The sequence below is a fragment of the Pelmatolapia mariae genome, linkage group LG23, assembly GCF_036321145.2.
Source record: "Pelmatolapia mariae isolate MD_Pm_ZW linkage group LG23, Pm_UMD_F_2, whole genome shotgun sequence".
In the NCBI taxonomy this organism is placed as follows: domain Eukaryota; kingdom Metazoa; phylum Chordata; class Actinopteri; order Cichliformes; family Cichlidae; genus Pelmatolapia; species Pelmatolapia mariae.
The window spans coordinates 9,766,970-9,791,376 of NC_086246.1; the positions used below are offsets into that span (position 1 = coordinate 9,766,970).

The following is a 24,407-nucleotide window of genomic DNA, read 5'->3' on the forward strand; positions in this document are numbered from 1 at the left end:
GCCTAAAAATGTTTTTTAAAAAAATATATTTTGGAAGAATTAACCACACATTTACATGGTAATGGCCCTTTAATGCCGTGCGCATAGAGCGCTTCATTGGCCTCTGGCCCTTTAAATTCCGAGGGGCTGTAACTTTGGTGTCTTTTGGTCAATTTGCATGATTGACACCTCTTTTTAATCGTTTTAGCCAATAGATTCAAAGTAACGATGCCACGTTCACGTCACTTCAACCAATCAGACATTGTAATGCCAAAACCCACGTGGGCCCAAATTTACTGCATGTGGCGTCTGTCCAGTCACGTGTCTGTAGGTGGGTCAAAAATGGAGGTTGTTGACGAAAAATGGCTCTGATGCAGCTAGGTAGGCATGGTAACTACCAGCAATCACATGGCTACCGGCTACCGGCAAAAATAACGGAGGAAATCGGGACGGTAAGCCAATTTCTGTCTTAGCGCATTTGCGCCGCTGTGTGTTTTTGTGGTCTTCTTTTGCGGCTCATTCAGTGAATTTTGGTCTGATCGTGGTGAAACTTGGTGTGTGCAGTCAGTGATACCTCTGGGAGCTAACCAGCCTATCTTTAACCGGTTACATGAAGTCTGAAGAATTTCTGGTTCGGTTTTGTTTGTTTAGCGGACTTTTGTGCATTTACGTAACTGCTCGTTTAATCGCGGCTTGTTTTCGGTGTGTTTGGTGGTTGTAGAAATAGTTTATATGACATTTTAGCTGAGATTCAGAGGTTTCTGTGGATACCACACATGTCTGGACTTATATTTCACCCCGTGTTATAACCGATTAAACGTGATCTCCTCCTTTTTGCCCCCGATACCGGGGGCGTGGGGCTTAAGTGGTTAAATTCCTGAAATTATGTAAATAAATAGTATATAGCGCTTCTTGATTACACGAGCAGAACCAAGGTTTCCACAGCACAACCTAGTGGTGAATGACAACATTGCAGGAGAGCAAAGCTAAGAGCATTTTGGCGGTCCTTTTAAAAATCCCCTGTGCTCTTCTGTCATTGGCTAGTTGCACTATCCGTCAAGGCACTTCCGACAACTCTCGGCAGCTCGGATGTGATGCACTGCTCTTCTGACTTCGGAAGTTACAGCGTTGTTACAGTGTAGCTCGTATCAAATCACACTGACATTATAGAGGTATTAAACTTGTCAGAGGTCTTTCCTTCTCACCAAATGGCTTATCCAGGATACGGCGGAGTGAGTAAACTGTACTAAACACTGTTAAACGAGCTACAGTAGCTAGCAGGAGGGTTAGCTGTTGCTGGAGGCTCTTGCATATTTTTCGTTAAGTTGTGACTGTAGAGGTGCTGCATTTGTTCCTGTACTCCTGTAGTAATTACTAATGTGGTGACTTTTCACCTACTGTAACTCAGGAGCTATATTGGCGTCCACTGTTGATTGTAAATGAACTTTTATACCCCGAAAAAATGTCTTCCGGGATGAAAAATCTCTCAGTGCTCGCCTTCAGTCTCTCAGCTGTGTATATGAAAAAGGGCTTGGCATAGAGTAACCTATGAAATTACAGCAAGTACGATTATCTGTGCTAAAGACTTTCTTTATGTCCGTACACTGTATTTAAACAAGCACCGCAGAGTATTTGAAAATGTAGCGTATTGACAGCACTTGTAGGGCACACCTTCTCATTGTTAGAACATTAAACATGCAGGGCAACAGGTTATAATTGTTTTGTGGTATGAAACAAATCAGCACTCTGATCAGTGTTTTACATACCAGTACTAATCTTCTCTCTATTTTCTGTCTCAGTATGGGGGCCAAATGCCAGGCATGCCACCACAAGGAATGCCAGGAGGGCCCATGAGAGGTCCCATGCCTGGGAACATGGGGGGTCCGATGGGAGGTGGGCCACCTCAAGGAGGATATGGACAGTATGGAAGCTATCCAGGAACATTTGGTGCCCAACCCCCACCTGCAAATGACCCAATGTGGGGATACTTTACAGCCATAGCAGGCCAGGTGAGTTTGGATGCATGCAGAAACATGTCAGTCATAGTCTTTAAGAAAGTCACATTTTCCCAGCAGCTTTGATTTCATTTTCATATTTCTGGTCAAAAACGAGACAGGCTCTGTCTGCAGATGTTCAAGATGTCATGAGTGTCAGGAGCTCAGATGAAGCAGTAAAGGAGCTCTGACTTAACTTGAATTCCCTCTGTCATCAGTGCATAGATAATGCACAAAATCTTGGCTGCTGGCCTCCAGTTCGAAACGGTGTGAGCACAAAGTTTTGCTTGATAGTGTGTGCGCTCAGCTGAGAGGTTGTGGCTTGCTGAGACGAGAGCAGAAAGTTGTTTAGTTTTCGAGAAAAAACTGCATTAGAAATATTACAAAACAGCAGTGTACATGCACTTGCACAATGATGTTTGCAGTTATTGCACTCAAACTATTTTTGTTTAGTGGTTTTTATTCTGGGGTATTATTTCCTGTGGGATGAAACTGTTTTTGAACCTACTGGTTCTCATCTTCAGAGACTTGACACAGCAGCCTGAGGCCGACAGGTCGAACATTCTCTGATATCTGTTGATCTGTGGTCATTATATTTTTCATATTTGTCGCATACTGTAGTCTACCAAAATCTCATGGTTAAATGAGTTTTATTTAAAGTATCAAGGTTAACGGTGGATTATTTTAACTTTTTTTTTTCATCTTCACTTTCACTACCGTCTGTCACATCTTCTTCCTTTCTTTACTTTCTGCTACACAGACAAGACCCTCTGCAAGAATGAATCATATAGGACTAATATTAGTCTCTTAACCTGCCTACATACCATTTTCAACCTTTTTGGTGCTAAGGCATATCAGAGGTCAAATGTAAAGTTTTGATAATTATTAAAGTTTAAATAAGTGTCCAAACAGGCAGAGAGAGAACATGAAAACTATACAGAAAGGCCCCAGTTATGGTTTGAACTGTCTTGCTATGCGGTGACAGAGCAAACCTCTACATCACCATGCCACCCTGCATAAGTGGTTGAAGAAATAAGTCACAGATAGTTAATAATTCGGAGAGTCAACTCTTACATGTCACCTCATTCACTCCTTCAAGCAATTCTAGTTAAAATCTGTTAGTATCACCCTGTCTTTCTCTGGTATCCCAGTCAGTGTTTGTTAAGCTAATGTAAGCTGCAAGGCTTAAAGAATGAGTGCCAGTAAAGTTTGTACTGGTCTATAAACCTTCCATCCGTTACGGATGCAAATAGAAGTAAATGCAAAATAGAAGTAAACGCACAAAATAATAAAGCTATTGGTAGCATTCATTTAAACTGGTTGGTTTCCTGGCACAGGCTCGGGTCTTAAGTATAGTTTTTTCAATAGTGTTGAGTTTGGGTGTTTGGGAAGGCCATTCCAGAAGCTCAATGTTAGGCAGCTTTATCTCTTACAGAGCCAATTTTGTTGTGTGTTTGGGATGATTGTCCTGTTTAAACACCTAATTGTGTCCAAGTTTCAACTGCTTAGCTGTTGATTTGGGGTGATGTTAAAGAATTTGGAGGTAGCTCTCCTTCTTCATTATTCCATCCACTTTGTGCAATGTACAGTGAGGAACATGAGTATTTGAACACCCCACGATTTTGTGGGGCTGACAGATCTAGAGGAGGTCTGTGTGGATGAGTGGGCCAAATCCCTGTTGCAGTGTGTGCAAACCTGGTCAAGAACTACAGGAAACGTTTGACCTCTGTAATTGCAAATAAAGGCTTCTGTACCAAATATTAACACTGATTTTCTCAGGTGTTCAAATACTTAGGTGCACCAGTGCAATGCAAATAAATTCTTTAAAAATCATACAATGTGATTTCCTGATTTTTTTTTTTTTAAATGCTGTCTCTCACACTGGGGAATGCACCTACAATGTGAATTTCAGACCCCTCCATGATTTCTAAGAGGGAGAACTTGCAAAATTGCAGAGTGTTCAAATACTTATTTTCCTCACTGTATACAGCATAAAGAATGAGCATCATGGTACAACCATCATGCTTGACAGTTGATAGTGTTAGGTTTGAAGTCTCACCTTTACATCTCTTTTCATTGTGTCCTAATAGTGCAGTCTTTGTTTTGTCGTCCAGACCTTGGCACAGCGGTGAAGGATCAGGATCACTTATATTGGAATCTGCATCTGTTTAGAAATGGAAAGGTCCAAGAGACCTTTCCAACTTGTGTAAATCAACAATTCTTCTTAGGTCTTCACTGAGTTCCATGCACTTTCCTATTCTTTTAGGTATTGGCCAATCCAATGAGGACTGCCAAATTTTTTTTAAAACGGTCAAATAAATTCTTTTTTAAAATAAATCTGGTGGGAAAGAGAAATTACCAGTTGTATCCAATCATGATCAATAACAAGAAATTAATAGGCCTTGGCTTTGTCATATTAGGAAACCATCCAATTCCTAATGCAGAACCATCCGCACCACTTCTTACAATTTTAAGTGAAAAAATATGTGACTTCCTGCTCTGTACAGGACGGCGAGATTGATGCAGAGGAACTCCAGAGGTGTCTGACTCAAGCTGGTTTTACTGGCAGCTACAGTCGTAAGTTTACTGCTTTCTCTTTAACTAAAGAGGTCGATGCTTGAATTGTGCTTTTACAGTGCTTAGTAAGGTTGACCAAATTCAGGGCTCGCAAAATTTCAAAATCCCTGGTAGCCCTTCGGGCAGGGACTCTTCAGTTTTTGGTAGCCCAAAATAAATTTAAGTAGCCCGAATAAAAAAGGGAGCAATTTTTTTTAATGTTTTGTTTCCTGTTTTGTTTCCGTTACAATATTATACTTTAATGTATCAATCAAAAAATTGTTGAAACACAAATTACAATATTGTATAAAAATTACAATCATCAACTCAAATACTTGGTTGTAACTGAACAGAAATTTCTATGAACTTGTAAGAACTGTACAACAGGAATCAGTCTGTGTCAGATCCTGAATTTGAAATTTCTGCTGAAATCACAGGTAAGAGGCAAGTGGAACCAAGATCTAGGCCATTTGCTTTTTGAAGTTTGCAAAGACTGCTAAATTTTGCCAGTGGTAGTTCACTCTTTGCAACATAGTAGGCTGTTCTAAACAGATTTTTCAGGTTGATTTTTAGTATGTTATTTGCAGACTGAGCAATAATCCATTTCTTGCATTTCTCATGGGTTCTAATGGGGACCTTTCTTAAAATTACTGGTCCCAGTAACAAAGGCACTTGTCGACTCAGAAATCGAGGGAAACCAACAACACACCCGGCAGAACATTATGTTATTTACACGGGTGCACATAAGTGGTCCGCATGTGCGCATTCGCTGTCACAATAAAAGACGCGCACCAGATAAGAAGTTGCAACGCACGTTTGCGTCCATATAAAAGGCACTGTTTTTGTCCGCTAGAGTGGGATTTTCATGGCACATTCTGCACCAAATCTCTGTGCATTCATCATTTGTTTAAAGCCAGCTCACCTCCTGCAACCACTTTTCCTAGAATACGCGCTTCTTTTGTGGTTCGGACTCCATCTGACATTTCTTTGGAGGTGGAGGAACACCAAAGTAATTGCTTAAAGGAGCTTCTTCAACATCTTTAAGAGTTCTAAACAAATGTCTGTCCTCCTCCAGAAAATCTTATGGACGCAAACACGCGTTGCAACTTCTTATCTTGTGCGCGTATTTTATTTTGACAGCGAATGCGCACCTGCGGACCTCTTATGTGCACCCCTGGTTATTTAGCTTGTCATATTCCAGCCACAGAAATTCTTTTGTCCATGAAACCATAAAGCTGCACTTTCTTTTTGCCTTATAGTCTGATTTGTCATAACTTTTCCGTTTTGTGGTAAGCTTTTCTTTGGCTGTCACTTCTTCACCCTGACCGGTCTTATTTGGCTCAGCAGAACTAAAATATATATCCTGCTGCCTTTACACACTCACTCACATAACACTGAGCGATTCTCTGCGCGATCAACCTCTCACATGTTTAAGCTTGCTGCGGGAGATTTCACTTGTCATGTTTGATAGTAAACTAACGATTGATAAGATGATGTCAGAGGAATTGGTGCGCAAATTATCGTCACTCACCAATCAGTACTGTCGCTCTCTATACACAGTTCGCGCGATTGCAAAGTGAAAGCAAAAAACAAGCGCAAATTCAAATGCGATTTCAATATGTCACATATAGGGCTGCTCGATTATGGCAAAAATGATAATCACGATTATTTTCACTGAAATTGAGATCTCGATTATTTGATGATATTTATTTAACAATAACAATGTATTGAATAATGGCTTTAAAGATTGTCAAAAATAGTATAAAATAGTGTGCAAATACTGGTAACAGTGCAAATGTTTGCAATATAAAAAATAAAATGTAAACATCTATGTTTAGTGAACTTTGCCATGTCGCTCTGTGGTGGACACCAAAGTTTACACACTATGTCTACTTGATCCACGTCTGACTCCGCGAACCCATAATGTTTCCACACCACTGAAGGGTTTTTTACCTCTCTTTTCAACCAACGGCAGTCAGCTCCTCTTAATTGTTGTGCCGCGTGTTCGAAACGCAGAGAGGTGCGCTCGATTTGCCACACGGAGCAGCGCGAGAGTAAAGCACGAGGGAGGTGCTAATAATCGGCTCAGTCATTTTTAATGATCGTTGAAAGCCCAGATCGTAATTTAGATTAAAATTCGATTAATTGAGCAACCCTAGTCACATATTGACAGTGGTTCACCGATGCCAATGACATATTTACCCAGCTACATTTCCGAAAGAATGCAAAAGCATTGACATATATTTTTCCTTCCCATGATAGCCCGACGGGCAGGGCAGGGATAGATTCTGGTAGCCCGACTGGAAAAATCGCTAGCCCCGGGACGTCGGGCTAGCGATTTTGCGAGCCCTGAAATTTCTGTTTTAATTTTGAAGGGCAGTTTATATCTCCAATATTGAGCTAAAAGTTCCAGCTAAGTGGGCCCTTTAAATATTTGTTGCTGAGAGCAATTTTTACTGAGAAACTGGGGAATTTTCACTGTCACAGCTTGGATTTTATAAAATGTACACTTTTTTTGTGAAGTCTTGTTTGTAGACTGTTCACTGCTTATCATTAATAAGCACCTATGTTTATGTGTATTTAAAAGGGACAGAGAATTAATTAGCAATTAATATGCCAGGTTTTCCCTGGCAGGTTGATGACATATAAAATTAATCAACAAAAGCAAACATTCAGACACATGTGAGCAATAAGTATGAGCAAAAAGGACAAAAGCACGTTAGCGACTTTCCGTGAGATTACTTTACATCATGAAACCTGCTGGATTAACCAACAGTAATAACTTTCTAAAGCCGTGCTCTGGCCCGCCCCCTTAGGGCAGCTCTCACATGTTTATACATGTAGTTCCACACAGTGCTGAGCTCCAAGAGAGAAGTGAAAGGTTCAAACAGTTATTGAAACACCCCAGAGTTAAGAGGAAGGATGAGGTTAACACACGTTGCAAGAATGTAACTGCGCATGTGAAAGTTTGGTCGTAAAAAATACATTTTTACAGAAAAGTCACGTTTATGAAAACCTTCTATTGGCTCTAATATTTGACTTAGAAGATGCTGAAGCTGTACAGTTCTGCCATTTTTGGAGTATGGCATGTTGCATTTGATCTTCATAGCCATTGGTCTATTGCTCACTGGACTGTTGACTGTCTATTATAAAGAAGGTAGTGAATGACAGATGAGTGATTTTGGACACAGCTACTGTATCTGTAGTGATTGGTTAACAGGTTTAAAATAGTGATTCAGTAAGTAAATTATCTGCAGCAGTTTTTGTTGTGAGCTAACAAGTAATCTATATCACCACCAGCTTTTTCACAAAAGCAAATACTAGTTTAGAGCTTTATTGAGAAACCTTGTAGGAGTCATACGATTTGGAGTCACATGGAACTTCTTTTAGGAGCTTCCTAAAACCAGACTTTATCTTGGGATGCTTTGAGTATGGTATTAGCTCCAAAAGCTGCTTTCAACCACCAGGCAGTACTTTTGTGTTATCTTTAAAATGAAAATAAAAATGTTGCCTCAAGTAATTTCTAACATGTGTATTATCTTTACAGCCTTCAGCCTGGACACATGCAGGATCATGATTGCAATGCTAGATGTATCCTTTTTTGTACAGTATCTTTGGTCTAAGTAGCTGCAATATGCTGCTCGTCATATCCTAATCAAACTTTTCAGGTGAAATTCCTCAGATATATAGCAGGCGTGACTCAACCTTTGCTTTGTTATAGCAATTACTGTCCTCATATCTGCGCTTAAATCTTAACCAACCTGTCACCAGAGAGACATGACAGGCAAGTTGGGTTTCAATGAGTTTAAGGAGCTGTTTTCAGCTCTCAACGGCTGGAAGCAGAACTTCATGATGTTTGACCAGGATCGAAGTGGAACTGTAGAACCTCACGAGATGACTCAGGCTATCAACGCCATGGGTGAGAGTCCTAACATTTCAGCATCAGATACTTGATGGTTAATATCATCTTTAATTTAGTGACACTTAATTAGACCTAATAATATGTGACTGGGTTTTACTGGAGTTACCACTTGGCCCTCACAGTGAGAAGGTTCTGGGCTCCAGCCTTCAGGCTTCTCTGCTTGGAGTCTGCATGTTCTCCCTGTGCCAGTGTAGGTTTATCTGGGTACTCCGACTTCCTTGGGCAGTGCAAAGCCAGGCATGTAAGGTTAATTTGCGTTTCTAAATTGGCCATATTTATGAATGTAAAGCGGATAAAGCTTTTAAACTGTATAGAATAAAGTACAGGCAATATGACTTATAAAGCCACAGAATAATGCTATAAACAGACGATTCCATAACAGCAGGCCTTAATCTTGAGTCACAGTACTACGAAATGCTGGTGATAATGGTTTTCATCATTATTAAATCTTTCAATTATTGTAAAAAAAATCTATTTATCTGTATCTATCTATCTGTCTATGAAGTGCTTTGCAGCTTTCTTGCAAAAGACAGCAGTGAAGCACTTGCTTCCACTATGATGAAAGAATAAAATATTGAACTTTATTTTGCTCATAGGAGCGTTCTTTTGATTTCAAATCTAGTAAATTATTTCACAGTGACACAACTTTTGACCAGCAGATTGACGGGAATGATGAGCCTGATATTGTCCCCCCCCCCTTTTTTTTTTAAGGCTACCGCATCAGTCCACAGGCCCTGAATGCTATTCTCAAGCGATACAACAAAGGGGGCAGGATCTTCTTCGATGACTATGTGGCCTGCTGTGTGAAACTCCGAGCTCTCACAGGTATGAGAAGACAGACGAGGTCTGACATGTTCAGTGACCAGCCATTGCAAACGCAGACATGGCTTTCATTTCACCTGTATTCCCCTGCTGTTCGCTGCAGCGTGCTGCGATGTTCTACTTTGCTCCATCCTTACGTCTGAGTCACGAAGCAGCAAGAAATTAGTTTTATTGAAATCGTGACCCTGATCTTACTCTGCCTGTTACAGACAACTTCAGGCGGAGAGATGTCATGCAGCAGGGATCTGTCACCTTCCAATATGATGATGTAAGTATTTTTTATGTCCGGTGTTCCAATTTAGCTCTGCCCGAATCTGCTCAGATCACCTGGTTGTTGTGTTTGTGGTGTTCCAAACACCTGTGTTACCCATGCAGGAAAAAAAAAGATTTCTCCAGTCTTACTCTATTTTATTTATTTATTTTCCTGTCCTAATCACCAGTCATGGCCATGTCACAGTCCAAGTTAAGCCCTTTGCAGACATGAATAGGCAGGATTTGGACAGCATTATAGACATTTTCCATCGGTTGTGTTGAGGGTGTGAGTTTGGTGCACTATTCTTACATCAGCACAACGTAAACTTAACAGTAGAAAGTTACAAGGTTAAAGATCCATTTAAACCTGATCTCAGTATATCTGACTTGCTTTTTCATATGCACTTCTTTCAAGCAATGTGTAGAAAACTTAAGAACTACAGTGATAGTCCCCTCCTCACCTATACCCTTTATCGCTCTGGAGCTTTTCCGTTGCACTGACAGGGCTCCGAGAAACTATCATAGAGGTTTTGTCCTTGCATACCTGTACACCCACGGTGTGAAATGTTCTCAGCATGACAAACACAAGCACGCTGTGCAGAGGGCCCAGGACGTGATTGCAAGCTGTGGGGTCCTGCAGCAGTTGGGGGTTTGCTAGCATCTCGCTGTAGCTTTAAAAAGCATTTCCTGTTGAGTTGCTGTGGATGACCACATTTACCACTCTTCCCCCTCTTGTTGACAGTTTATCCTGTGCACAATGGCCATCTAAGTGCTGTCGTCTGTCCCAAACCACGAGGGCAAGCTGTTTGTGTGCCAATCAGAACCTAATTCTGGATTATTGTCTCACGGGAATGCAAGGGAAGGCCAGTATACTAAGACTGTGCAGCAACAGGAAATTCACCCACTGCTTGTAATGCTTACTATAATGCATTAATTGTGTATTTTACACAGGGATGTGCTGAAGATGTACACACATATTATAAATCAGCATTGAAGGGCAATATTTTAAAGCCTGTAATAGAAATGTTTGTCTTTCAAAATAAGGGCACAAATATTATAATCTTAAAGTTTATTAAAAAAAATGTAATCTCATAAAATCTGCATGTAGAGGCTTTAAAGGGTTTCATCATAAACACTTTTTTGGATTTGGACTTCAAAAATACATTTTTTATTTAGGATAATTTTCAAGAGATTTTATTCAATAACCAAACACCTGTTTTAACAGAAATTGTAAGATATGCTAACAACGTATCGCTGTTAAAAAGATGCTCTGATGTGCCATTAGACTTTCTGAATGTACGCCCCAAACACCTTTTGCAGGACTTACAGGAAGTGCATCACGAGTCACGATTGATTGTTGTTACAAAGAACATGTTCATTTGCTTTTTATATTAAATGTTTGACAGTAATGGATTTTGTCAGCTGCTGTTTTCTCATTTGCCCAATCTGATGTATACCTCTGTTTTTTACAAAACCAGATGCATATAAATTTAATTTACCAAGCAAACATGACTTTGAGCTGATTTGTGTACCTGTCAGTGATGACTGTGTGTTGGAAAAGTAGAGTGAGATCTGCAGTCTGTTCAAAAATGTTCATGTGTTTGAGATTTTCCAGCTGGGAATGTTTCAGCTTTTCCCCTTCATCCATTGACAGCATTTTTGGAAAATCAGAATAACAACTTTTAATCAGTAAGCATTCTGTTTATTTATTTATACAACTGCGAATCCCCGCCCCCCAAGTCTATTTACACAATATACTTTATTTCTTTAAATATAGTTAACAGAAACATTCAAATTAGCTGTTAAGTGTTGCATTGTATAAAATACAGTGGCAAACATTTAAAAAAATGCATAAAAACAATTGTGAACAGCACTAGATTTAAAAAGTGACATATCGAGTACAGCAAGTTTTCTAATCTCTGTGCAAAAGTCTGCAAATCCCAAGAAAGTTCATTAGATGCCTCTTCAGGTGTTGGACATGTCAAGTTTTGTTCTACATATGTGCTTGAGAAAGAAAGCTTATCCAAAAAAAGCAGGAAACATTTGTATCGTCCTGTAAAGATCTTTAATCTCACCCATGTTAATTGTGTATTCTCTCACCGCTTGGTTCTTCTGGAAGGATAAATCTAATTTCATCATTTCTCTCATATCTCACCAAGCTTTTGATCACGTCTACATGTATTATTGAGTGGTTTGGAGTCAAAGGATCAAATGCAAGCCAGGCTCTCTTCAGAGAACAGCGAAGTTCTGGGTTTGAACTTGCTTGTTTCAACATACCGAATGATCAGAGGGAAAGGTCCAAGTAAAAACTGGGGGGAAAAAAAATCAGCAAATCAATGTGCAAAAAATAAAGACAAACTCTGTGCAACACATCGCCTTCAGTGTTGCCCATCTCTGCTTGCTACATTGAGAGGCTACGCATGACATTAATCATCATCATTATCGTCCCAGCAGTAGTCCACAGCATTCCAACTGAGAGCAGGGCTTTTGGAAACAAACAAGGTACATAGAAAAATAATGGCAAATTAATACTTTGTTTTAGAAAAATAGATGTAACTGTTATTTCCAAGTCTCTGCGGATGAGTCGTGTGCTGTAATTACAGATCAATACGTGTCACGCAGACCTTTTTATAATTGTTTCAAGTGCAGTCTCCATGCAATACATGAGCTTGTGCTGGACTTTATGTAGTTAGAAAACTAAAAGGACTAATTCTCATCATGCAGTCTAATCTAAAATGGTTTGGTACATTTACATTTGTGGATAAGCAGATTTTTGGTGTGTCGGACTGATGTTTGTAAAGGCTAGAGCAGGCGAATAAAGCTAAGGCCGTTTGGAGGCTGAGCTCTGTCCTCAGCATAAAATACATGAAATAAACCTTGTTTAAGATGATTTTTAATCATCGTGCTTTGTTAACGTTCACACAGGCAATGTTATTTTAGGAGTATAATGGAAGACGTAAAGCATGCAACTGAATGAAACTAACCTCCAGCAGTTCCTTTTAGCTTTCAAGAGAATCTGGGACGCTGGTTCCTGTCAAGCAGTCTCATTCTCAAACACTTGAAGGACTTTTATGTCAAGGAAATCAGTTTAGGAGTTTTAATTATTTCTAAAACATTCTTTTTCTGTGACAAAATGACAAATGGAGCTCTTCGTTTGAAAGAATAATACCAAGTTAAGATGAATTTGAATAGGTGTAAACGCAAACTCCACTTTATCTGATGTATCCAGATACAGATAATTCATAAGAAATCCTGTATGTGTGCACAAAAACTGAAATGTGTACACATATTCTCACATATTCTTTTCTTCTTGTATGAACCGGGCATGTGTATTAGGAAAATTACCTTCTTTAACCATGAATGGATTTAGCCAATCCTGTTACTGATCTTTTGTATACAAAAACTCTGGAACTTGTGTGAAACACACACTTGTGGGAACTGTGTTCTGTTGGTCTCAGTTCTACAATCAGAAACAGATCAGCAGAAGCTAGAGCTCTGTATGTGTAAAGCAAAGGGCAGCAGGTGCAGGGGTAAAAAAAAATAATATGAATACCAAGGCATCAATAAGGTCCTCCAATAAGCCCCATCCTTATGTATAACCACTACACACTATTATTGTTATTTATAGCTCCCACAAATCAAAAGCATTTACCAGATTTAGTGTGGCTCAGTCACACTAGAGTGTAAATAGGGCAACAACCTTGGTTGCCCTGTGATTGCACTGAATCGTGAAGCACCTTCAAGCTTCAAATAGGGCAGCGACCCATCTCCAAACAGGAAACGTGGACCGATCCTCTCACACAAATTGGCAAAGGTTTGCATATAATTGCTATCTAAGTTAGGAATAAAGTCTGACTACAAACATGTTACAATGAGGCAACGTGTCAATATGAGCAACTCTCCTGTGATGAGTCTTTGCAACAGCCCACTCGACTCAACTGGTTGCTGCTAGTTGTATACTGATTATATTCCTGTATCAGAGCCTGTCATTTTGCAGTTATTCTGCTATATTGCAAAAACAATTTGTGGAGGAATTTCTGTTTTAAATACATAAGATTCTGGCTGGACTCTGAATCTACATAGCTAATGTGAATTTCTATTTACTTTCTGTGCATGTAGATGCTAACAGATTAGCAGTTTTGACTAATTCCTCACAGATAACTGCAGTAGTGTTCACAGACCTGGTCCCTATCTTCAAAACAACTATTTAAGAGGCAATAAGATCCCAAGGTTGCAGTAATTTTGGTCACGCCACAATCTCCACCCACTGTTTGATAATGATTAAATAATAAGAAATTTAAGCTCCGAGACATTTTCTTTTGTTTTATTTCCTTCACATTATTACTGATCTCCACGTCAGCAAGTCAAGCTTGACTTACTCTGAGAAAAACGTGTACGCATGTTCTGAAGTGTGTTTGACTCATCCTTTGTCCAGCTTTTTCATTCATATTCATGGTTTATATATTTGGCTACTGGTAAAAGTTGGACTTGTGTGTGTGTTTTTTTTTGTTTTTTTTTTAAATGGACTAGCTTAATAAGCTACAGGAATTATTGTTGGTGAATTATCCTGAAAAGACTGGAAAAAACAATACATTTTGTGAACTTTCTGTCACAAACAGCCATCAAAGATTCATGCTGACTTTTGTCAGTGTCTCGTTGATCACTACCAAAATAGAATAGGACAACCAGACAGTGAGCTGTGCTTCACACTGTAAACCATCACAGAAAAAACAAACAGCCTTGACATAAATGTCCTTCACGTTTTTGACTTCCTCACGGTGTTATTCATCTTTATGTTGTGGTCTTAATTTTTTTGTTTGTTTCTAATAATTAAAGTGAGCTAAAATGTGTGAAGCTTTACATCAGGTTTGCTCTATACAAGTAAATTCATCCACAGCACAAACGCTATGTTCTTCAGCTCATAGATAATTATTTCCAGAATGTATTTAACTCTAGAAACATACCAGAAAATCCACTGTGGCTCCTCATCGTTACATCATTATTGCTTTCAAAGACTGACAAAGTTGTCATTGTGCTATGGGACATCCAAGCAGCCTCTACACACATTAATATTACATCCTGTAATAGGGGCTGAATAACTGGTTTTTCATATGTCATGGCAATGTGGTGTACATTAGGCACGCTAAACATACAGACAGCTCTCCTTGCCAATATGTGACTGCACCAATTTATTTGGAGCTTGAAAGCTGTGGAGTGAAATATAAACTTAGCACAAAAAGTAAGGAAGTTTGTGTTTGGCTAATTGTATCAGTGATTGTTTATTTCCCCTTAAATGGTGCCACATTTGTAAGGAAAATGCATTTGTGGGTTGAGCAGCAAAGTTAAGTATGTGGTTGCTCGCCAAACAGCTTATTCTGTGACCAACACAACCACATTGGCTGGCTTGGGTCAAATGGTGGTTGTAAAATGGGACACCAGCGCACAGCACTGTGCTACCAAGCTGGTGACTAGGATGAGGAGGAGGTGGAAGGCAAGGCCCTTGTTTTATAATGAACAAATTGTCAATATTTCTTGTTTCTTCACACTTCAGTCATTTAATTCAATAAACAACACCAAACAAGTCAATAGATAAGCTGGTTTGGCGTGTTTTTCATAGTTTCAACTAGAGATGGACCGATCCGATATTAAGTATCGGTCCGATACTGACCTAAATTACTGGATCGGATATCGGCGAGAAATTAAAAAATGTAATCCGATCCATTAAATATCAAAGAAGCACCTCACAAAACTTGCGACATGACGTAACTCGGCTCATAACCGTAGCACATGGAAGCAGTGTGCTCACGTGATAGAGCGGCTGTGTTTATTTGTAGCCTCGCTAGCAATCCAGCATTTCATCTCCGAGGAAGTTATCCCAGAGAGAAGTAAAGCAAGTGTGTAAGTTCATCTCTGAATGTTTGTAAAGCGTACCTACGTTAAGCTTAACAACCGATATATGGAGCGACTGCCTTTTCTTGCTGCTACTTCAATCGTGAAACTGCTTAATGATCAGCTGATCGGCTTTTCTGTCGCGAGTCCGTCTCTGTTCTTTGTTTTTGGCCCACTTCTCATCAGAAAGAGGAAACCAGCGGCTGAACAACAGCAGCACGTTTAACCTTGATAAGCTGTTGTTAGAATTTATTTAATATTACTTTCTAGACCAGGATCCTTTTCTACGTAGCTGACGGCTGGTAACTGTGCAGGGGCGGATCTAGCAAAGTTTAGCCAGGGGGGCCGATAGGGCATTAACAGGGAAAAGGGGGCACAAAGACATACTTATCTTTCTTATTCTCATTTAAAATGTCTAGCTTTTAATAAATAATTATCTGAATCTTACACTCAAAGTTTTAATCTGATGTAAAATGTATAGAAGTCCATTACTGTATATAGTAACTGTTAAGTCTAATATACCCTAGTAAGCTATAGTACTTTTTCCTTTGGGAAAGTACCATCTGTGCAGTCTGCAATTCTGTTGAAGAAAGATGTTGAATATATTTAATTATTCTTGAAAAATAATTTATTTCTGTGCATTTTTTTCACACTGCATCAAATTAAAGTTGATTACGTCGATTAAGCATCATGAGGTGGAGGGTGGGGGTGGTCCCCTTTTTTTTTTTTTTTGCTGGGAGTTTGCAACCCTATTAGTTAGGTTGCTTAATATTTCTGCTAAGTACTCTTTAAAATACCAGAATAGGAAGGATGGAGTAGGTTTAAGTTTATTAGATTGATCAGTATTGCTGAACTATGAAATATTTTGGGTGCAGTGTATTTTTTTTTTTTTTTTTTTTTTTTTTTTTTAAACATACAGGTATAACAGAATAGCTTTAGTGTTGTTGTTTATTTAAACTTGAGTATGAACTTATACAAAATGCAGCAAGACATAAAAAAAAAACAAAACAGTTTTATTGATTAAAAAACACACTATATCGGATTAATATCGGTATCGGCAGATATCCAAATTTATGATATCGGTATCGGACATAAAAAAGTGGTATCGTGCCATCTCTAGTTTCAACCCACTTACTCAACACTGCTGCTCAACCCACAAATGCATTTTCCTTACAAATGTGGCACTATTTAAAGGGAAATAAACAAGCGTTCCAACAGTATAACATTTATTAGCAAGAAGGATTATTAGAACAAAGAAATGCCTTGGAAAGAGTTTCAAGTAGCTTTGTTCCCTGTGAGGAGGGAAGAGTGGTGGAAAATGAGAGTGGAAAGCTCCAGTCTGTGTGCAGTCTGTGAGCATGCTGAGGCCACCCCTGAATGAATGGTGGTTTGCACTGTGTGTGAGGAACATGCAACAGAAGACAACGTGAGAAAAAAAAAAAAAAAAAAAATCATGCATATCTTTTCGGAAGAGCACATTAGGTGCCTTGAGTTGCTGGCAGTGTTCTATTTCAACTATGTACATGGTAGATGATGACTTTACACGTGGTAGTAATATAGTGTATAAATACCTCTGTATAAATGGATTTTATACATCTAAATTGGAGCACAGGGCAGGGACGGAGGAGGGAGCTAGGGGGTTTTCTCAAAAGGAATGGAAGAAAGTCTACAGTTTCTTTTAACCTTTGCATATTTAGTCTCTTTCTTAAACCCTGAGTCAAGCTTTAGAAATAACCTTCAGTCATTGTCGAAGGGTTTGGAGTGGGGGGTGGGGGCTACTTCCCTGGAAGCCCCGGGTCGGAGACTGGCCTGTGGAGTCCCAACATTCCTGAGCTGCTGGGGACATCTGGTAGAGAGGCTTGCCGGCTTGATGGGAAATTCAGTGGATGTTGGTGGTGCTGCTGCGCTGCTGAGTCTAGGATGTCTCTCTGCTCAGTGTTGGCGTTATTCTCAAGCAGTCCAGCTAAGTCCCCATTGGGATGAGTCTCTGCATGGAGAAGGACTGGGGATGTTTCTATGGATGTGTTCAGGGCTCTCTCTGAGCCGGGGCTCTGGGGATGGAACAGTACAGTGGAAATCCACAGAAATTAAAGAAAGACTACACACAGCAAGCGACTTTCTATCACATGATATAAACCACTGACAGCCGGTCAACGTAGGAGTGGTTTTTGGTAGTTCTTTCCAAGGCTTTATCTCACTTCTTTTCTTATTAGTTTTAATAAATAATAAAAATTAAATTAAAATTTTACTGCGAATTTTGTCCTTCCATATAGGTGTTCTCCCGCACTATTTCAACACTGCTTTCATAAATATCCACCTATAATACAAAACCTATAATAACAGGAGATGAAAACAAAAATTGTATTTGCTGTCCAGTAGCCTCTGTATTTATATGCCACTACTGCATGCCATTAACTTTTTCTACTCTCTGTGATTCGTTCTGTTTGTTGTCTTTCTGCTCCTGTTTTCTCTCTTGTTTTTTACGTCACCTGATGGCTGCCCTCTCCTGAACCTGGTCCTCCTGGGAGGTTTATCCTGTTAAAAAAAAAAAAAAAAAGGAATTCTTCCTCCCCACCATCACCAGTGCTTTGCTCATAGGACACACAAGGGCAAAATATGGCTTGAGGTTCAGAACTGGCGCATGGAGCTTCCTAATCAGGCCCCTGATGTCCTAAAACTAAAAACTAAAAAACAAACAAAACAAAAACAAAAAACAGTTAGTAGATCTCATGGTGAATGACTGCAATGAGTCCATCTGCTCGATTTAAACAAGAAAGTGCAATAGTGCAAAAAAGTCAATGTGGCCCTTTGAAAACAAACGCTTCTGATGCTCGTCACAGGAGATTGCTGGTTCATAAGGATAGTATTATTAATAAATCTTATAACATGTCAGGCTATTTACCTTCAAATGTAAAAGGACCTTGAACTGTGAACTGCTGCCACAAATAAATCAAACTGGATTTAATGGAATAAAAGATCAATATTTGATATTAATATGAAGGGCAAACACCATGGCAAGCTGCTCCAACTTTACAACAGCAGCACGCTGAGTGATGACGGGCAAAATCCACTGCTGTTCTCTGATTTGTGTAACGCAGAGCTCCATCACAGCTAACCAGTTTGCTCTACTATGCTCCAAAATAACTCCTAACTGATGTTTTCCTTGCTGACCTGTGATGGAGGGACCGCAACATGAACAGCAGGTTTTGTACTGTGTAATCTTTGCTTTAAGTAAACATTAAGTAAATGTAGAGGAAATGACCCCTTTAAGCTCTTTTTGGTAAGGTAGTTGCTATTTGGTTTGACTTTTGGTAACTGTTATTTAATTATATAATAATTACAAAAAAACAAAAACTATGATTGGAATTCATCAACAAGAATCTTAAGATTATACAGATTTGAAATTTACCACAAAAACGGAGCCAAAGCTATTGTAAAACAGTGTGACCACCAGCTGAAAATCGTGGGAGTGTTAGGGAAAATCAGCGTTTCCACTCATTAAGCTTCTGCTGTACCTGCGGCTGGGCTGGAGCAGGGCTCACATCGATGGCAGACACCAGCTGGATCCTGACGGCTGGCCTCTGGTACTCTGGGCTGGAGGTGACGGTGCTATAAGCTGGAGGACCGGCTGCTGTTTGCCTCTGAAGGAGCTGCAGGATAGCCTGGATGTCTGAAGTCATCTGGGACTCAAGTCTGATGGCCACAAAACATGAAATAAACTGAAAAGCAGCATGACAGTGGTTCCATTTTGGATGCTGTACATCTTTGTGTTTCATTAGAGAAAACACATCTGAAGGAAATATCTTAGCAGAACAAAAGTTCACTTCAACAAAGTAACAATGAGCCTTGATAGTTGATCGTTTACATCAGGGGTGGGGAACTCCAGGCCTCAAGGGCCGGTGTCCTGCAGGTTTTTAGATGTGTCCTTGATCCAACCCAGCTGATTTAAATGGCGAAATTACCTCCTCAACATGTCTTGAAGTTCTCCAGAGGCCTGATAATGAACTAATCGCTTGATTCAGGTGTGTTGATCCAGGGTGATATCTAAAACCTGCAGGACACCGGCTCTTGAGGCCTGGAGTTCCCCCATTTTTGATGCTCGACATCAGGGGTGTCAAACTCCAGTCCTCGAGAGTCCTGAATCTTTTGAATGTGTCCCTGCTGCAACACACCTGAATAAAATTAATAGGTAATTAGCAAGACTCTATAGAAAGTGGTAACCCCTAACTCTACCTAAGTAAATTTAAATAAATGTAAGTAAATGTAAATGTTTGGAAAAATGTACTTCTAAAAGCGTCTGGACTTCTTTAAGTTGCTTGAAGACATTTCACCTCTCATCCGAGAAGCTTCTTCAGTTCTAAGGGTCAAATGGTGGAGAGTCCCAGATTTAAACCCAGTGGGGGATACTCCCACTGGGTTTAAATCTTCTTTCCAAGCTCCTTAGACTACGATGACCTGGATGACTGAGAACCTTCACAGACGTACTTCTAAAAGTACTTTTACTGCACCATGTTCATTCACTCATAAGCTGCTGTAACATGAATCAAATGGTTCTACAGAACTCTCAATCAAGACTGATTTCCATACTGATGACAAACAGGTGATGAGTTCCTGCTTGATAGTTCTGAGTACACCAGTCAAAAACTTTATTTAAATGAGATCCGAACAAATGAACAGCTGTTATTTCTAAGAGAAGTCTTCTGGTTATGGCTACCCGCTGTTGCTGTGACAGCAAGGCAGACCATTAAAGGTAATCATTACTACACAACATACGGTTACATTGTCACCTTGTTCTCTGAGTGAGAGACTATCTCTCCACTCCGTTACATATTCCATATGTGGGGGTTATACCCCATACATATGGAATATGTAACAGAGTGGAGAGATAGTCTTGATATGATAATGAACTAAAGTACTCTTATTAAACCCCCAACGTCTGCAGTAATAGTATCAGTGTATCAGTAGTGCAGTTTACTACCAGGATTTAAAAAAATGTATTTGTGTAAATTTCAACTGTTTTGCAGAGCGTAAGTTATGCAGTGTGTGGACTGTTATACAATGAATATGCAGACAGAAAAAGCATACCACAGTGTAGTGCAGTACCATGGATGGAACACTAGAGGGAGCTTTAAAGCTTCCTTCATATAGTAAGGACAATCAAGAGTTTCCCGGTAGTATGATCCTGCTCAAATGCAGAGCCTTCAGGAAGATGGGGAATTCTCAAAGGTGTGACCGAACACGTGTAGTGTGTGCATGTATTGATGCATTAAAGATTTCACCAGCAATAAATAAGGAAAGATAATTCAAATATTCTGAGTTGTGTGCTAAAGATATTCGCTAGTAAAAAGTATAGTAATTCCCTCTAAAATGAAGTGGAAATGTGAAGTAGTAGAAAATGAAGAAGTGCTCCCAGTGCTCAGTTCCCTCACTGTTGTGCCGATTTTGAACCTGATTCTGTGATATCTGCACTTGAAAGTATGAAATCCTCTATAAAAATGAACTGTTTTTCATTTCTCCTGGAGATCTCTGCATCACCTTATGCACCAAGTTACATCATGAGCCACAGGGTGTGAGATGATGAATCACCTCTTTTTCCCCTGCTTACACACTCATTTTCTGTCCTTCAGTGTAAAATAAAGAGAGTCAGTAAACACAGAAGCTTTCCAGTGCAGACTCGAGCACATTGGTACTTTGTCAGGTGAGTGGGGTTTTTTTCACCCAGAGGACAGAGTGGAAGTAAACACTTTGTCTCGGTTCTGCTGTGAGGGTAAATGAGGGTTGGTGGTGCGGTGGCCAAGCCTGCCCATCAACCGAATCAGCATAAATGGCTGAAAGATATTCAGCAGTGATGAGACCAGCATTTCTACCGAGAGGCAGTGAGCAGAATATTGAAGAAACTCAAGTAGTTCCTCCCTTCAATTCATTACTTCATGTGAGATTTGTGAGACAGTTGCTAACAAATGCCATCTCCTTCAATTGGCAACTTTACTGTGACTTCCACAAACCAAACCTCGTAGGATGACGTCGAAGCTCTTTGCAATTTGTCTGTATCTTGTGGCTCTGTGCTATAAATAGACAATCGCTAACTGTCTTCCTCCCCCTCATCTGTATCAGTGCACCAGCCCAGAATCACACCAGCTGCTCACATGGTCCACTCTCTGCATTAACACAGCTGCAGCGGGTGTCTGGCCTAAAATGTGTCTGCAAGTTTTAGCCAATTATAGGCAGAATTATGGGATTCACATGGCTAGCTCTCAAAGAAGCTGCTGAAAAATACAAAGCCTATTATAGGAAATTGAGTCAAACATGATCCCGGAGGTGTCTTTAGTAATCCAAAGGTTAAGTGCCTGAAAAATCCTGAAATAGCATTCCACTGATTTAGCTCCTGTAACATCGACTAGTGATGGTAAATCTGATTGGCCAGTAGTACTGACCAATAGATTAGTTTAAGTTTCAACCAAAACTGTTCAAAATGTGAAAAAAGCCTGAAAGTTTACATATTGGTGCATTTTTCTTTGTTTCTTTATTTAAAAACAGGACATCTGTGATTTGGCAGTTGCTCCCCAGAAAAATGATACATTATAGTTTTTATGGGATTAACTGAGAAAGCTAGCTTTCTGGTATAAAAATGAGCTATGAGTGGTTTCAACAATGCAAAAAAAGTAGAAGAGATCAAAATGCGTGGTCTACATAGGAAGAGAAATGGAGAAGGGGGTCATCTTGAAGGAAAAGTATGTGAATAATGTGACGGTGAAGAGGGTTGCAGACAGAATCATGAGTTTGAACCCAGAAATTTAAGGGGTGATGCTGAATGTTGTCAGTGTCACAGGTTGAATATGTCAGTTAGAAGAAGGAATTCTAGAGTAAGTTGGATGAAACAGTAGAGGCTGTTCCCATGGGCGAAAGAGTGGTGATTGGAGTGGACGTCAATAGACACGTAGATGAAAGGAACAGAGGTGATGAGGGCATGTTGTATAGCTATAGTGAGAAATCGAGAAAGACAGATGGTAGTGGATTTTGTGAAATGGACAGAAATGGCTGTAAACACAAAGGGAGGAACATAGGGTGACCTAAGAGTGAAGGAAGTTAAACACAGGTGGATTACATCTTATGCAGAAGGGGAATCTGAAACAGGAGACTGCAAAGTTATGTCAGGGGAGAATGTCACTAGTTAGCATCAGACAGTAGTCTATAGGATAATACTGTATATTAAGAAGAGGAAGCAAGTAAAAGTAAAGCTGAGGATGAAAGAATCGTATGCACAGTTCAGGGAGAGAGACCTGCTCTGGGTTGTAGGGAAGTGTTACCAATGAGTGGGAAAGTACAGCTAAAGTACACCAAACAGCTGCCAAGAAGCTGTTTGGTGTACTTGGTGGGGAAATGGAGAAGTGCAGGAATGTATTCAAAGAAATAGGTTAGCTAAGAAGAAGTTGAGTAGTCAGAGAGTTGAAGAATGTAGACAGAAGGCTTGCAGTGACTTCTATGTGATCCTAGGCACTAATGAAGGCGAAAAGGACTTTTACTGACTGGCTAGGCAGAGCGCTTGAGTTGGAAAGGATGTGCAGCATGTTTGGGTGATTAATGATAAATGAAATGAAAAATGAAAAAATAAATAAATAATGTACTTATCCTATATATACTTATATATGTAGATAGTAACGTGTTTAGGACTGATATCATGTTCCATTCTGCTCAGCAGACTTTTGCAGAGACGTTCAGCTTCAGCTCCAGCATTGACTGATAAACTGGTCTTTTCCTGCTGCTGTTGCTATATCGGCATTTAGAAATTCACTATTGAGTTTAGCCACTAAAGTTGCCTGAAGCCTCTGTATCAAAGTAATCCTGAGTGTTGACGATACAAAGAGCATTTGCAGTCTTTTGGTTTGACATGACCAACAAGCTGTTTCAAAACCCTTTGCCCTTGCACACCTGTTGAGGTGCTGCTGCAGCAAGTCTAGACGTTGCTCCACCTCTCCATAGGTGAGCTCTGTGTCACTGTCATCCTCCCTGGCTGGTGTTTCCTGGCAGTGAGCCGACTCCTCCGCAGCCTCACCGGGATGCTGATGCACCCACTCGTCAGGGTGGAGCTCTGGAGGGAAAGACATGCGAGCAGAGATGAATACGCATACACACGCGTGCACAAGAAACGATCTGTGTTATTAGAATGGTTTCTCAGGGAAAGCACTGTATGTGCTGTGCCCTCTCATCATTTAGCTTTACTGAGCTCCGAGCAGCTTACCACCTTCTGATTCCTGACATTTACACTAGAGAGGAAAACACCCATCTGACCCCGGCTTGCATCACAACCTCAGTGGGATTTTCCTGCCTCTCTTTTGGGTTTCTGCTAGAGATTAAATTGACATTTCCTGTGCATTTCTCTCGCCAGGCTGTTTGTAAGAATCAATATCACTCTGCTCTCCAGAAGAAATCCTCTTACAGCTGTAACATCTGAATTATGGGATATTATCAAACCAACACGCTGACACAGATTTCCCACGTCAGTGTGGAATCCTGCTGAGTTTGACTTGCAGTTAAAATGCAGGAGCGCCCTGTGCGTGTGTTTATACTGAACCAATTTATGGAGGATTTAAGGTGACTGCAGCTGACTACTGAGAGTGCAGATCAAATGAAGTCAGATGCAGCTGTTTATGTGGAAGCTGCATCTGCATCTGCACTGGAATGCATAGGAGGATTCTGTATCTGTTTGCTGTGCCTTTACACCCGGTACAGTCCTATTAACAACATTCCTCTTACATTTTATTACTGAGTTGGTTTTAGGTTTCAACATGACACATAATCCTTTTTGGGATTTTTAATAGATGTGACAATCCTCCCCTCAGGCTTTTTTAACTGGGGTTTTTTGAATTCTTGAAAATGAACTTCTAAGTTAATTACTTATTCTGGTGTCAACCTTTAGAGGGAAAAAAACAGATTTACAGGAAACTGTGTATTTGAACAATGTCAGTAATTTCCCAGATGTTTCTTTAGTGTTT

The 24,407-nt window shown here is 39.9% G+C and overlaps 2 protein-coding genes across 7 annotated transcripts in view; one reads left to right on the forward strand and one right to left on the reverse strand.

The window, feature by feature from the left end:
- Positions 1-304: 304 nt before the first annotated feature.
- Positions 305-13,941, forward strand: LOC134621313 (grancalcin-like). 2 transcript variants are annotated; one of them, XM_063467745.1, is made up of 8 exons: positions 305-431; positions 1,779-1,988; positions 4,481-4,550; positions 8,077-8,120; positions 8,301-8,448; positions 9,163-9,276; positions 9,483-9,541; positions 10,268-13,941. In XM_063467745.1, the coding sequence occupies exons 1-8, from the start codon at positions 342-344 to the stop codon at positions 10,292-10,294; spliced, it is 762 nt and encodes a 253-aa protein (XP_063323815.1). In that variant the 5' UTR covers positions 305-341; the 3' UTR covers positions 10,295-13,941. The 2 variants fall into 2 exon arrangements, with proteins under 2 accessions (XP_063323815.1, XP_063323816.1); XM_063467746.1 differs by lacking the exon at positions 305-431 and adding an exon at positions 1,057-1,211.
- A 110-nt stretch (positions 13,942-14,051) lies between these two features.
- Positions 14,052-24,407, reverse strand: part of kcnh7 (potassium channel, voltage gated eag related subfamily H, member 7) — a 74,128-nt gene continuing 63,772 nt past the window's right edge. For 3 of the 5 annotated variants that reach the window (XM_063467742.1, XM_063467741.1, XM_063467740.1), the window contains 3 exons: positions 23,344-23,503; positions 18,930-19,107; positions 14,052-17,465 (listed from right to left, as the gene is read on the reverse strand). In XM_063467742.1, coding sequence (XP_063323812.1) covers positions 17,190-17,465; positions 18,930-19,107; positions 23,344-23,503 — 614 coding nt within the window. In that variant the 3' untranslated portion in view covers positions 14,052-17,189. Of the gene's footprint in view, positions 17,466-17,850; positions 18,099-18,929; positions 19,108-23,343; positions 23,504-24,407 lie in introns of those variants that run through there. The other 2 variants (XM_063467743.1, XM_063467744.1) reach the window with 2 other exon arrangements.

Excerpts from the sequence above, each read along its gene's own strand:
- LOC134621313 (XM_063467745.1), top strand. The coding sequence starts at position 342 with ATGGCTCTGATGCAGCTAGGTAGGCATGGTAACTACCAGCAATCACAT. Across the intron at positions 4,551-8,076 it reads TTTTACTGGCAGCTACAGTC|CCTTCAGCCTGGACACATGC; the intron begins GTAAGTTTACTG and ends TTATCTTTACAG. Across the intron at positions 8,449-9,162 it reads TCAGGCTATCAACGCCATGG|GCTACCGCATCAGTCCACAG; the intron begins GTGAGAGTCCTA and ends TTTTTTTTTAAG.